General features: G+C 36.3%; 2 protein-coding genes and 1 pseudogene across 4 annotated transcripts; all 3 read left to right on the top strand.

Annotated features, from left to right (window-relative positions):
• Positions 1 to 2847: 2847 nt before the first annotated feature.
• LOC137707730 (factor of DNA methylation 1-like) lies at positions 2848 to 9837 on the top strand. Of its 2 annotated transcripts, none has more exons than XM_068446641.1 (8): positions 2848 to 3067; positions 4080 to 4989; positions 5160 to 5341; positions 6148 to 6237; positions 6330 to 6617; positions 7890 to 8102; positions 8573 to 8810; positions 9587 to 9837. In XM_068446641.1, the coding sequence occupies exons 2-7, from the start codon at positions 4089 to 4091 to the stop codon at positions 8801 to 8803; spliced, it is 1905 nt and encodes a 634-aa protein (XP_068302742.1). In that variant the 5' UTR covers positions 2848 to 3067; positions 4080 to 4088; the 3' UTR covers positions 8804 to 8810; positions 9587 to 9837. The 2 variants fall into 2 exon arrangements, with proteins under 2 accessions (XP_068302742.1, XP_068302741.1); XM_068446640.1 differs by having other exon boundaries at positions 9579 to 9837.
• A 1284-nt stretch (positions 9838 to 11121) lies between these two features.
• LOC137708642 (probable CCR4-associated factor 1 homolog 7) lies at positions 11122 to 12684 on the top strand. 2 transcript variants are annotated; one of them, XM_068447762.1, is made up of 2 exons: positions 11122 to 11331; positions 11456 to 12684. In XM_068447762.1, the coding sequence occupies exon 2, from the start codon at positions 11597 to 11599 to the stop codon at positions 12419 to 12421; it is 825 nt and encodes a 274-aa protein (XP_068303863.1). In that variant the 5' UTR covers positions 11122 to 11331; positions 11456 to 11596; the 3' UTR covers positions 12422 to 12684. The 2 variants fall into 2 exon arrangements, with proteins under 2 accessions (XP_068303863.1, XP_068303864.1); XM_068447763.1 differs by having other exon boundaries at positions 11453 to 12684.
• Positions 12685 to 13169: 485 nt separating this feature from the next.
• LOC137709574 (5S ribosomal RNA) lies at positions 13170 to 13288 on the top strand (annotated as a pseudogene).
• The last annotated feature ends 1036 nt before the right edge of the window (positions 13289 to 14324 follow it).

Here is a 14324-nt window from a genome sequence, read left to right as displayed (position 1 = left end):
TCTTCAACCGCATTAACTACATTTCATTTGCAATAAAAGAACTACATGTTTCGCAGGAAAAAAAAAAAAAAATGATAGGCTCAAGCTCAATGACGAAGATAACTAAATAATAGGATTCATCTCCGGAGCCGTAGTCCATCTGGATTGTGTACAAGCATCACAAATCAACTTTAGGAAACCGACTTGCTTGCGAAAATCCGAACATCATGAAACCCATTACTGGAAAAATTGCAAGAAAATAGTTTAATGGTCATTACAGCATGAGTTTCACTCATAAGTCACAGAAAAAAAGTCATATGAAACTCGTATGTTCAATCAAATGGCTTGATCGTGTTTACAAATGTCTGCGGAAGGGAAATTAGCGCATGAGTTTCTCTCACTAAAATTGAACGACGTCACCTTCCCTACATTGCTCAATCACACAAGTTGTATTTGAAATGCCAAACAAAAAAATTACTGCTCCCCAAAACAAAAATTTCATCGCTAACCACAAATTTGAAGCCAAATTCAACATGCAGGTAGCATACGATCAGCATAACAAACAAATATTTCAGCAAGGAAGTGCAGATTGTAGTGAGAGAAAGAGAGACTTACAGTAGAGAGAGAGAGAGAGAGTGTGCGACAGTGAGGTCCAAAAGCGTCTCTTTCTCTTCAGCTTCTTTGTTTATGTGAAAGGTGAGCACACACCATGCTCCACGCTCACCATTTACTTAATTATTGTCCAACAATGCTAAGAAGATTAAATTTATAAACAAAATTTGCAAACTAAATGATATATCATCAATAGAAATGAGCACATATTTATCAACGCTTAAGTAATAAACCTATCATCAATTTTTTAATTTCTAAAATTTTGTCAGTAAATTTAGTTATCCTAACATTATTCTTATTTGTCATGTGTTTTTTTCACCTAACTTTCACATTAAATGTTAGGTTTTCAACTTTGAAAAAATTAACCAAAATAAAGTAAAAAATAAATATCAAATAATTAGGTGTATGGTAAAATATATTTAATACGCGGGAAAGAGACGGTCAGTCCTCCTAATTTTCATTACTTTTGTTAATTTTAACTTCTAGGCTTTTTTGGGGTCAAACGGTAAAATACATTTCTAACAAATAACAATTACAAACGTAAAGGCCAAGATACATGGTAAGCACAAGAAAAGAAAATGGACCACAAAACACAAAAAAGCCCAGTCAAAAATGCATTTTCATAAGCTTTTTTATATATTTTTTTTCTTAGGCTGCATTTGGTATGCGAAAATCAAAAATGCATTTCTTTCTTAGACTGCATTTGGTATGCGAAAATTGGAAATGCATTTTCATAAGCTTTTCTATAATTTTTTTCTTCTTAGGCTGCATTTGGTATGCGGAAATCAAAAAAGCATTTTCAAGACAATACGAAAATGGTTTTGTTTACGTCCAAACTGCTAAGAAATAACTTCGATTTTAATGACGCATGTATTCTCTTACAAAATTATTTAAATTTCTAATGAAAGAACAAATTAAGCATTTAAACCTTAAAGATGAGTGCTTTTATTATTGAAAATTTTGATTTGAATTTATAAAAAGAGAAAGATGTAAAGGGGAGTTTCAAACATCGAATATGATCTTACAATCTCATGCTATTTTTTTCACTTGTAAGTAAGAGGTCTTAGGTTCAAATCTCGTGGATGGTAAATTTGATACCAAATTAGGTTGTCCATTGTATGACTTAGCCGAACTTACTCTCCTTAGTGTAAAATATATTGTTGTAATAAAAAAACATCGAATCTGATCTTATCTGTGGGACCTCCTCAGTTGTAGAGGAAAATGACAATTGAAACCATCTTACTTTTTTTTTAAGAGAAAATTGTAGTAATAGTCCTTTAATTTTAACTCACAAATTAAAACTATAAAGTTTCATCGTATGGGATTTACACAATCATTAGCCTAATCGGTTGATTCATCCACATGTTAAACAAAATCAAAGAGAGAACAAAGAACAGTTGCTCTTGGTGAAAAGTCGAGGCCTAGCCAAGTATTCCACCAAAGCATATATCCTTATTGAACTTCTACATCCTATCCTCCTTCTTTGCTTGTTCTTCTTCTTAGTCATCGAATGACTTAATGTGGTACCAATTAGTCCATGCCAAACGAGCCCCATAAAATCTAATATATTTAGAAGTCCGAATTGAATGCTTAAACGTCGATATAATTAATTAAGTGACTGACTCTAACAACGCATAGATCAAGCCTTTGTTCATACTTCGAGTGTTCACAAATACCCAATCACACCCCAACACCTAATTGGCTATTAAATTAAATATTTTTATGTTATGCAATTTGGTTCGGTTCGACTCAGTTCTAGATATTAAGAATCGAAACCAACCGTTTTTTAGCTTGTAATTTAGTTTCAAAACTGCAAAAATCAAATAGTTTAGTATGGTCCAATTTGGTCCTTCTTTAGGAATTCGGATCCTCTTTGTGAGGATCCCAGAGATCTGTCAATCATGTCCGTTCATTGTACATCGTAAACTACGAAAATTAACAAATATAGAAGAATTTTTTCAAGTAGAAAGATCTATAATACTGTAAGCCTATGAACTACGAGAATGCCTCCAAATAGAGTCCCTTTCCATGAAGGTCATGAGCTCGTATTTAATGAAATTGTGAAGGAATTTAAATTAAACGGATGTGTCATATTGTTAATTGTAAATATTTTAAATGGTAAATGTACATAATTTAGATAAATTGAAGCAAAAATCGTGTTATAAATGTTATAAATGTAGAAATTAAAATCGAGCTCCTAGGGTTATGTATTTTCATACAAGTTAAAAAAGGGTGTCTTTTAACGCATCGGGAATGTCAACCACCCAGTAGTAGAAAGAGGGCTCTCCCTCAGTCACTGGCTCACTTCTGCAACAGTCTGATAGGCCTGAAGGCACGTGATCGTCACCTCACCTCACATCGGAACCAGTATCTAGGGCTTCCTACTGAGTGCTGAACGTTCTACTCGTTCGCGCTAAGAAGAAGACGAAGAGGAAGAGAGAGACCCATTTGCCCTCATCGACTGTCGCCCTCCAATGTAAGTCTCTCTCTTTTTCTCGCTACAATCTGCGCGCTTTTGAGCTGAAGATTTCTTTGATTATATCGATCCTCTGCTGTTTGCATGTTGAAATGTGGCCTCAAATTTTGTGGGTTAGCGAATTCTGTATTTATTTTTGAGGGTTAAGTCCAGATTGTTACCCAATTTTCAAAAGTTGATTCCAATCTGGTCCTAAGCTTTTAAAACATTCCAAATAACCACCTAATGTTTTAAAAAAATGGACATCTATTAGGTTCACTATCGTTCAGAGACATGGACAAAAGGAGATTTGAATCTCCAAATTGACGCGATGTAGCTAAAGCAAATTTATGGTTTAACTGGGCTCAAATGGGTTAATTTGGGGATTAGAACTCCAAAGACTTCGATTAGTGAAAACTAACTTTAGTACTTGCCCGCCTCATCATATAATGCTAGCAATGTCATCACTTAATGTTGGTAAAGTTCCAGGTGACCTACCAGATGTCTGATTTTCAAAACATTAGGTAGTTATTTGGAATGTTTTAAAAGGTTGAGACTAATTTGGAATCACCCAGAAAAAGGTTGGGTAGCTTTTTGTACTTAACCCTATTTTTTATGGGTAACATTTAATTCAATTCGATTTCACATTTAAAATGCAGTTTATGAGATTGAAGATTGAAGCATAAAATTTATTTTTGAAATGTAGTTTATCGCATTTCAAAATACTTTGTTCAACGGGTTTTGTAAAATGAGGGAAACTGTTCAATTTTTTGGGATTTTGTTGAGAAACTGTTCTGATTCTTGAGTAATTTGCAGATTGAATTCATTAGTTTAAACACGTTTAAAGCCTTTGATTGTCTGTTGAATTTTTCCTTTTGCTCAAAATTTTTATTACTTTGACCTTTCGGAGTGACATCATGTTGTAATGGCCATTAAACTGTCTCCTACAAAGTATTCTGGTTTTGTGGGTTCGGAGTTTTATGGATTAGCCAAACTAAGTCCGTTTTCTAACAATGATTTGTGATGCTTGTAGACAATCCAGATGGACTACAGCTCTGAAGATGAATCTGATATTAGTGATTCCGAGATCCATGAATACAAAGATAAACCCTACGAGCTGTTGCGGGAGGGAAAATATAAAGTAAAGGGTCCTAATGGGACTCTTAGATGCCCATTTTGTGCGGGGAAGAAGAAACAAGATTACAAATTCAACGAACTCTTCCAACATGCTTCAGGGGTGGCCAAAGGTTCTGCTCTCAGAAATGCGAAACAGAAAGCCAACCACCTTGCCTTGTCAATCTACTTGGAGAATGACCTAGCCAGTGAAGGAGACCAAATACAACGTCCAATTTTACCGGCACCTGTCGCACAGCAAGAAAAGCAAGAAGATCTCTACGTGTGGCCTTGGACTGGCATTGTTGTAAACATAGTGAGCCAGCCAAAGGATGGAAAAGATCTTCTAGATTCTGGATACTGGATGAGAAAGTTTTCAAAATGTAAACCTTCAGAAGTTCATACTTTGTGGAACGAAGGCGATCCTGCTGCATGCGCTGTGGTATATTTCAGTAAAGATTGGAGTGGTTTTGGGAATGCTACTGATTTTGAGAAGATGTTTGAAACCGACTGTCAAAGTAAAAAGGATTGGAATGCAAGAAAGGAACAGCCTGGCTCAAGCATCTATGGGTGGTGTGCGCGCGCTGATGATTATCATTCCCAAGGGCAGATAGGAGAGTTTCTTCGCAAGACAGGAGAGCTTAGAACGGTGTCTGACATTGTACAGGAAGCAGCTAGAAAAAGAAATGATGTTGTGGCAAGCCTGGCCAATAAAATTGATATGACAAATGAGAATCTGGATGAACTGCGGTACAAGTACAATGAGAGGACACTGTCCTTAAGTAGGATGCTTGAAGAGAAAGATCGGCTGCACAATGACTTTGTTAAAGGTTTGTCCTGGCCCTTCTCCTGTGCTTTGTTTTTTGATGGGCATGTGTGAAGCACATGCTTGTGTTTAAACGTGCCTATGCATTTGTGGTGAATTTTATATCTTTGCTTGATTCTCTTATATATATGGCATTGTTGGGGTTCCTTGACGAACTGTTTTCGAGCTTATCAGAAACGAGGAAGATGCAGCAAATGGCAAGAAATAATGTTCAGAGAATATTAGAGGAGCAAGAGAAATTGAATTATGAGCTGGAGTCTAAGAAAAAGAAACTTGATACCTGGAGCAAAGAATTAAACAAACGTGAAGCAGTGACTGAGCGTGAGAGGCAAAAACTTGACGAGGATAAAAAGAAGGTAACATATATCACATACTTGTACTACTCTATATTTTGCATTGTAATAATTTAAGGTAAGCATTGGATCTACTTGTTTACCAGCAGTCCATATGTTGCATTTCTTTTTGATTTACCTGTATTCTGTCAATTAGCTACAAAAACAGACGAATTTTGTCTAGTTGGATTTAATTTTATTAGTTAATCAGGTCTGTAGATATTTCAAGAATTTGAATTGTCAAATTCTATAACTTGATGAAAGCTGTTTTACCTACTCAATCATTAACTGTTCCAAGTATAGCTTAATTAATGGAGTTGGAACGTACTAAATTCCTATGCAGTTATAGGAGTCTGAAAGAGTTCTACACCTCTATAAATGGGGCTAATTGTATGCATGTTTAATCAAGTAGTATTAGAATCATTTCCTGCCTGTATAAGATTTAAGTCATACCCAGTTTCATATGTGATTAATGGGAGACTGGAACAGTTTGAGACCTCAATAGAAGGGGTTAATTGTCTGCATTAGGAGTTAAGTAGTAAACAGTCCATTTGTCATAATGATTCATTATATCCATTTAATTTATGGGATGCATCAAAATTATGTGAGTTCTGCTTCATATTGGTTTTTATTTTATGGAGGTTTCAATATCCAGTTTGGTTTGTAAATTGGTCGAGTTTATCGTCATAATCATACAAGCTAAGCTCCTGTAAACTTGTCTAGTAATTCAAACACAGCCATGTGCTAAAAAAATCAAATTCAGAAATGCACAGCCGGTAGCCATTGCTTGGTTTGTGTTCTGGGTACTAAAATAGTTTCTGCCCTTCCAGAATGATGAGAGAAACAATTCACTCCAATTGGCTTCCGAGGAGCAGAAAAAGGCTGATGAGAGTGTCTTGAGGCTGGTTGAAGAGCAAAAGGTGTGAAATGTAATGTTAAGCTCAATAGGAAAATTTCCTTGCTATATCTGTGTTTCTATGGTTTTCACTGACTAGGAATCTGAACTTTTCAGAGAGAAAAAGAGGATGCCTTAAATAAAATACTTGAGTTAGAAAAGCAACTGGATGCTAAACAGAAGCTAGAGATGGAGATTGAAGAGTTAAAAGGGAAATTAGAGGTGATGAAGCATCTGGGGGATCAAGATGATGCTGCAGTTCAATCGAAGATAAAAGAAATGGAAGATGAATTGGGGGAAAAAGTTGATGAACTTGAGGATTTAGAATCTCTAAATCAAACTCTTATCACCAAAGAACGCCAAAGCAATGATGAGTTACAAGAAGCGCGTAAAGAATTAATAGCGGTATGCATTTCTTCCTCCTTTTTAGTTCGAACTATGTTTATTGATAGTTATATTTATTTTATATACCCTGTTATAAGGATGCCCACACTTTAAGAAAAGTAAGGACCATATTGTTGGGGCTGGACCCACACTGTGGTTCCACAATGAAAACTGTACAGTTTTTTAAGTGCTCAATTAAGATCATCCAAGAAAACCAACCGAAGTGGAACTGGTTTAGCCATTTTGGTTATCATCTGATCATTACTTGGTTTGTTGAAACACTGTTCGCCAATTTCTTTGTCGAAAGACAGTAGGTTTTAGATGTTTTTTATTTTTCGCGAGGATGATTGTTGGGAAGCCTTAAAATATATTGTTCAGAACATTGGACCCTTCACATTTTAACTTTTTTCTTCATAATCTTTTGTTTCAGTGTATCGACAGGGTTTATTAATCTAGGTGGGGAAGAGTTAACTTGGCCAAAAACATGAGAGCTGATTCCTAAACTCTAAATGGTTACAGTTTATTTAACATAATTTTACTCTCTGGTAGATTGGCGGGATCCCACAAACGTGAAGTCACCTTTATAATGGTGGACTATATCTGTAAATGTATGTTTGTGTGTGTGGATAGAGATATTCTTTTATTAGATTGTCTCACAAGTTATGCTTCTTGATTAGCAAACTGGAATAGTGACAAGGTGGAACCATCTTAATTTTGTACTTTGATTGATAGTTTGGCAATACAACGCACAAGAACCCATTTCTCTCTCTCTCTCTCTCTCTATATATATATATATATATAATAATAATAATAATATAGTATATACACATGTTTATTTATTTGTTTTGTATAGACACAAACTTATGCATACTTTTGATATTCTATGAAACGTATATCCCACTTTCTAATGTTAACATAGTGACTTGTTATGATTATTCTTTCCACACTACATTGCCTTGGAAGGCAATGGAATTGGAGGCTAGGAAAAGTACATTAAGAAAGAAAAAGAAATGGCCAAAGCACTTTAGGGTGATGAGTTAGTAATCTATGATAAATTCTGTTTAGTAATCATCTAATCTGACGTGCTTTTTGTTTGGCATAATCTTGTGGCTCAGACCAGAGTATAATATAGAGTTCGGAAATATGCTGCTAGTTGTGTTTTCTGTTTGGCATAATTGTTTGGTTCATACTTATAAAACGAAAATACTGGAAAAATTATTTGTAATTAGCATATTTTCATCTTATGATAAAGAGAGAGAATGAAGTCATGAAAGCTCTTACTTGTTTATCCAGGGTTTGAGTGAAATGTTGAGTGGTCGATCTAATATTGGGATAAAGAGAATGGGTGATCTTGATCAGAAGCCCTTCATGAACACGTGCAAGGAACGATTCACTCTTGAGGAAGCACAGGTGCAGGCCTCCACTCTGTGCTCCTTGTGGCAGGATAATCTGACAAATCCTGATTGGCATCCTTTCAAAGTTATAACAGTCAATGAAGAGCCCAAGGTATGTCTTTTGAATACCATCAAATTGATGGTTTCCGAACTCATTTATTAACCAACAAAGAAAGTGGAGATGTGAACTCCAACTTGCAGTGATATCATTATAAAAAGCTTATCTAGTAACTCGTTATTTCAAAACACACATACACACAATGTTCCTATTTTGTTTTCAACTATTTCTTGGTCTTTTAGTAATATCATTATACCAATTCTGAAACATATATTAGTATTTTGCAAGAACTAGGTACCCTTTCTTTGTTGATCTTTCCTGCACTCGAGATTCTTTCATGTCCCACTATCACCCTACCTGTCTACAAAAGATTCAAAAATGGAACAACAAGGCCTTATCCCACCAAGTAGGGTCGGCTGTATGAATCCTAGATTATGCTATTGTCCTGTTAAATCGCCCCTTCATTAGGACAATTGGAAGGTGGTTAGAAGATGCTTAATTTGCTGAGATGCAATGTGATGCAGGAAATACTTGATGAGGAAGATGAGAAGCTACGGAATCTGAAGGAGGAGTGGGGCAATGAGATACATGAGTGTGTCGTTACAGCCTTGAAAGAACTTAATGACTACAATCCAAGTGGGAGGTATGTTATCTCTGAACTTTGGAACTTTAAAGAAGGAAGGAAAGCTACACTGAAGGAGGTTATCAGTTTTGTCTTAAAGAGTATTAAGACACTCAAGCGAAAGAGAACATGAAGCGAAGGTTAGTTCATTATTATTTGGAAGTTGAATTTTTCTCAATATATTGGATTGTTGTCCTCTTGTTGGGGGCAATTTGTTAGATTCAAAAATTTTCTGTTTTCGTCTTACCTTGTCGAATTCACTATGAAACGTGATGTTAGCCTTTTACTGTTAATTTCATTTTCTGGTTTGATGCATTCATTATTACACCAATGATTTCAGCTGTTATTTAAAATGATTATTAGAAATTCGATAGAGACATACATTTGACGTCCTTTGCAATACATCAAACCACTTTAGATATTGCTGTTGATTTGTGTTCCATTTTAATCAGTTTGTCTTTTGAAAATTAAGAGGCTCAAGTTTGGAGACATGTTTCACTCAGTGTAGAGAATATGTAGTTTGTGGTGGGGATAATAGTTGATTGAAAAGCAATTCTCGTGCCTTACAAAAGAAAAGCAAAACAGAACACATTTATGTTTAGCAATCTCTGTCTAGTAGAATTCCTGTTAGAGCAAGTGTGGTGGTTTCTGCCTTTCTGGTGTTCTTGTATTATAAAGTTTGTAGGGGAACTAGTAACTTATGATTTTCTTCCGTTCGTTTTTATATCTCTATGCATCTTGTACGAATTCAACCTCAGCATATTGTTGTTGCAAACACTCAATTGCGTTTAAATGACTTGAATCTCGAGGATTCGGGTAACACATTTGTGTATAGAATCAACTGTTGGAAACAAAACCATTCTTCCAACCATTGTAAAGATTTGTTTCTCACACAATGTGAGGTGTAGTGTGGCAGGCCTGGTAGCAGGAGGGCAGAAGAGGAAATCCAGAGCAGTGAGGGTTGATGGTAAATCTACAACCAGCGGTTGGATCGGATGGCAGGGAAATCATGTTTCGTAGGGACTCTACTTTGTCTAGTTGCATCTACTGTAGTACTTGTGAACCTCTATTGATGACTCTATTGACTACTCTACTACTTTTGAATTATGAATGCCAAGAGAGTACCTCCTGGACAAAATAATTATAATTTGACGTTGTTGGATTAGAGATTCTGATTCCGGCGCGAAAATTCTGTTTCGAATCAGAAAATATTTTGATTTCTGATCCAACCCAAAGCTCGGTTGAATGGTGCTTGTATTTTTAAAATGGAGGAGTTTGGAGCACTGTTCTAAAAACCTCTGCCTAGCTTCGGAGCCTGGGCGTTAGGCGGCTGGCCAGGGTTCCGATTAGTCCTTAGGCATTTGAAAATTAAAAAATGCTTCTAGACCTACTTAGGCGTTCGCCTAGCCCGCATAGGAATGCGGTTAGGTTGTGATTTTCACTTAGACAAAAAATTTATAACTTTCATTTTGCATTTTAATTTTTCAATAATGTTTGAGTGACTTGTTGAACACTTGGATGAACACTTATTATATGCTTGTCCCTCATATTTTCAATAGGTTCTAATACTTTATAATTTATGTCATTTTATTTTGCAATTTATGTATCTCAATACAATAATGTGTGTTTTTTTAACAATAAATAAGTACTTAATTATATAATATATAATATATAATAAATTTACCTAAATCCTTATAGCCTCCGCCTAGCCATCTAGGCACTAGATCCCAGCCCATTGCCCCGATAAACGCGTAGCGTCTTTTAAAATCTTGTTTAAGAGGTGATTCAATAATTGAAATCATTTGATTCTTAGCTTGTTTTTTAAAAATTATCAAAGCCAAAATTCTCAAAAATCAGTAATTGTTTAGATTCTAAGATTATCCGTTGTTTCATTTCTTATTTATTTTTAATGATAATATGTCAAGAAACATGCAAGTGATGGATCACATACCGGTGAATAATGATTGTATTTAATCTAATCCGTTCCCATTCGCCATCTCTTTCCATTAGACAAAAACTTTCATGGCACATAATACTTGCCACAAGAGTTTCTCTACTAATTTTATAGGTGTGGATTATCAGCTTCTCTTTTTGCGAGATAAAGCTCAAATGCGCCAAATATACTATTACGGTAGCATACACAATCTTACATGTTAATTTTGCTGCACATGACACTGTGCTATCTCGGGCCACAACTGTGACAGTGCACGGGATCCATGACACAAACCCCTTCCATTGCCTTCCACCTGTCCACAGCCAACCAATTAAGTTTTGCAAAGTGGCAAGAGGCTGACCTAGTGGTTCCCACGGCCAACAATGTCACTTTCACCTGAAAAATAAAAATCCTCTGTCCTTTTTTTAAAAAATTATTTTTATATTATCGCTTTTGTATTCATTATCTCTGTTTGTTCTTTCTTCTTCTCTTTCTCTGCCCCTCGTTGAGCGCAAGAAGCCAAGAACAAACCAAAAACACAACCAAAACAAAAAATCTGGGAGCGCATAAAATCTGGAAGCACATCTTCTCTCTCACCATATCCCTCTGTCTGTCTCTCTCTCTCTAGAAACCTCGCTTTCTGGCTTCCTTCTCCTTCGAGCCCGCAAGTTCTCAGTCCTACCCACGGTCGGATTTGTGATGCCATGTTGACTTTCCTTTGATTCGAGGTTGGTTCTTATTTTTGTGTGTTTGTATATAATCTAATGCATATTTCGATCAATTATCAAAAGCTTGGAGTTTTGTTGAATGATTTTTGATGGGTTCGTATCGTTTTTAATTGCTGTGTAGCAGAATTGATTGGGGTTCATGTAAATCTAGTGGATTCAATTGGATCCGCTACGTGCGTTTTTGATTGAATTTGTGACTTGGGGTTTTTCAAATCTCGCGGCTCTAGTCCAAATTCTTGGTGGGTTTTTTAGTTTTTACAGAGGAATGCCGCTCTTACCGAAAATCGATTCGATTCATATTCGTGAGGTGTGGAACGACAATCTGGAGGAGGAATTTGCTTTGATACGCAAAATTGTCGATGATTATCCGTATGTCGCCATGGACACCGAGTTTCCGGGCATTGTTATTCGTCCGGTGGGCAATTTCAAGAACAGTTACGACTACCATTACCAGACCTTGAAGGACAATGTGGATATGCTCAAGCTGATTCAGCTCGGCCTCACATTTTCCGATGAGCAAGGGAATTTTCCCTCCTGTGGAACTGATAAACAATGCATTTGGCAGTTCAATTTCCGCGAGTTCAATCTCAATAAGGATGTATTCTCCAGTGATTCTATTGAGCTTCTGCGCCAAAGCGGCATCGATTTTAAGAAGAACAACGAAAAGGGTATTGATGCAAAGCGGTTTGGGGAGCTCCTAATGTCGTCTGGGATTGTGTTGAATGATAACGTGCATTGGGTCACTTTCCATAGCGGCTATGATTTTGGATACCTGCTAAAGCTTTTGACCTGCCAGAACTCACCCCAAACTCAAGCAGGGTTCTTTAATTTGATCAACATATACTTTCCGAAAATATACGATATCAAGCATCTGATGAAGTTTTGCAATAGCCTCCATGGCGGGTTGAACAAGCTCGCGGAACTGCTGGAAGTGGAGAGAGTTGGCATTTGTCACCAGGCAGGTTCGGATAGTTTGCTCACGTCCTGTACGTTCAGAAAACTGAAAGAGAGTTTCTTTAGCGGTTCGATGGAGAAGTATGCTGGTGTCTTGTATGGTTTAGGTGTGGATAATGGACAGGATACTTTCTGAAGAGAAAATAACAGGAAAAAGAGAACATGATGAGAAAGCTGGTTTCTTTCTTAACCTTGTCTGTCTCTGATACTGCATCTTCATGTACAAATTTGGCACAACTTTGGTACTTCTCATTGCTTGCACTTTTTTCGATTATTCGACTCACGGATTAGGTTGCATTTGCGTATAAAAGCATGGTTCGGATGTTTGTTTTTTAGACTTTGAAGCATCCGTTCAAGATAGGTTAATTCAACTGTTGACGTGTGAAAACAATTACGTTCTGTTATGGCTTACACCCTTACTTTGCCTTCTCCTATAATAACTAAACCTTAATACGCTTTCATAGAGAAAAACACGCTCTTTTTTACGAATAGATGGCGACTTTGAAGTTTTAGAGCTCTCCTGCAAGGGTTCAAACTCAAAGATGCCAGATTTGACAATCTCTGCCGAACTTTGACAACAGGACATCCACCACATTTCAGTTCCATGGCTTCTAATCGAAGGAGGGTATTCTCCATCATCTTTTCCATTTTCTCCATCTTCTTCTTGTGTAGATAGATTCGAGTCACACAACAATTTCCATTTTCTCCATCTTCCTTTTGTGTATATAGATTTGAGTCACACAACAATTTTGTTGGGCTTAAGCATCCTCAACTCTGCCTGTGTAAGTTTATCTTACATTGCCGGTCTCAAGTCCGGATAAAGGAGGAGGGGGAGGGCGTCAGGTAGTCAACAGCCGGCACTTCTATCTTACGTTGAATCCTTGGGATGTGATCATACCAACCCACATGCATCATATCTCATCTAAACTCCGAAGTTAAGCGAGTTTGGGCGAGAGTAGTACTAGGATGGGTGACCTTCTGAGAAATCCTCGTGTTGCATCCCCCCACAGCCGACCCCACCTAGTGGGAAAAAGCTTTGTTGTGTTGTTGTTTGTATCCTGGAGGTGAAGTTGAGGGATATGGTGTTGCATCAGTTTGTGAACTTTGTCAAACCGTAATGGGCTTGAATCTTCTTAAAAAAAAAACAAAACACTTGCGTCTCAACCTAATTGTTCACGTGTTTCTTAAAATAATATTATTTCATTGTAGTATTTTATGATAATTTCCTCGTAAAAATTTTCCCAAACACTTAAGATATGCAACTAGGGATTCCATGGAATTTCTAATGAATATTTTCGTTTAAATTCACCCATTTCTACTTCAAGCAAGCCAAATTCCCTTTCTAAGGTTTTGTTGCTGCCTTCCACCACAATTTGAGGCGCAGCCGCAGTTGTTCTATTTTGAAAACAATGAACAAATCCAAGGCCATGATTAGCGCCATTCAACGTTATCTCTACTTCCACTTTGCCACCAATTAGGGTTTAGATTTTGGTTTTTTTAATTCGGCGTAAAGATTAATTTACATATTAGACTGAGTTTGTGGGTAATTTAGGATTTTTATTCTGAACAAACGATATTATTCACATTCAAAGTGGACTAAACCTAAATAAAATATAAGTGTAAAAAGTAAGTTCGGTGTAATAAAAATAATATGAGTTTAAATATTTCTTTGACCGTATTGGTTTTATTTTGCCTTACTATATTTTTGGAAAATAATAATGTGTATATCCTAAAGTAAAGTTCCCACTCCACTAGATTTTGATTTTGGTCAACTTACATAGTTTTGGCATTCTTAAAAGTTAAAGGGCATTGATATGCTTTTCAATTTTTGCTCTGATATGATGTGTGTTGTCATAGCTGACATGACATGACAAGATTTTATTTTATTTTTTTGCAGATTTAAAATGTAACTCATTAAATTTAAGAGTCCCTAAATAGGGGTTTAAATCCGTTAAAACAATTAAAAGAGTCTAAGTCATCTCATTGTCTCTTGTCGATGTAGTTACTATTTCTCTTTTTTTGTTAAACGCTAATTTTTG

This window comes from Pyrus communis, chromosome 11, assembly GCF_963583255.1.
Source record: "Pyrus communis chromosome 11, drPyrComm1.1, whole genome shotgun sequence".
NCBI lineage: Eukaryota > Viridiplantae > Streptophyta > Magnoliopsida > Rosales > Rosaceae > Pyrus > Pyrus communis.
This window is presented reverse-complemented; position numbering and strand designations above follow the sequence as displayed.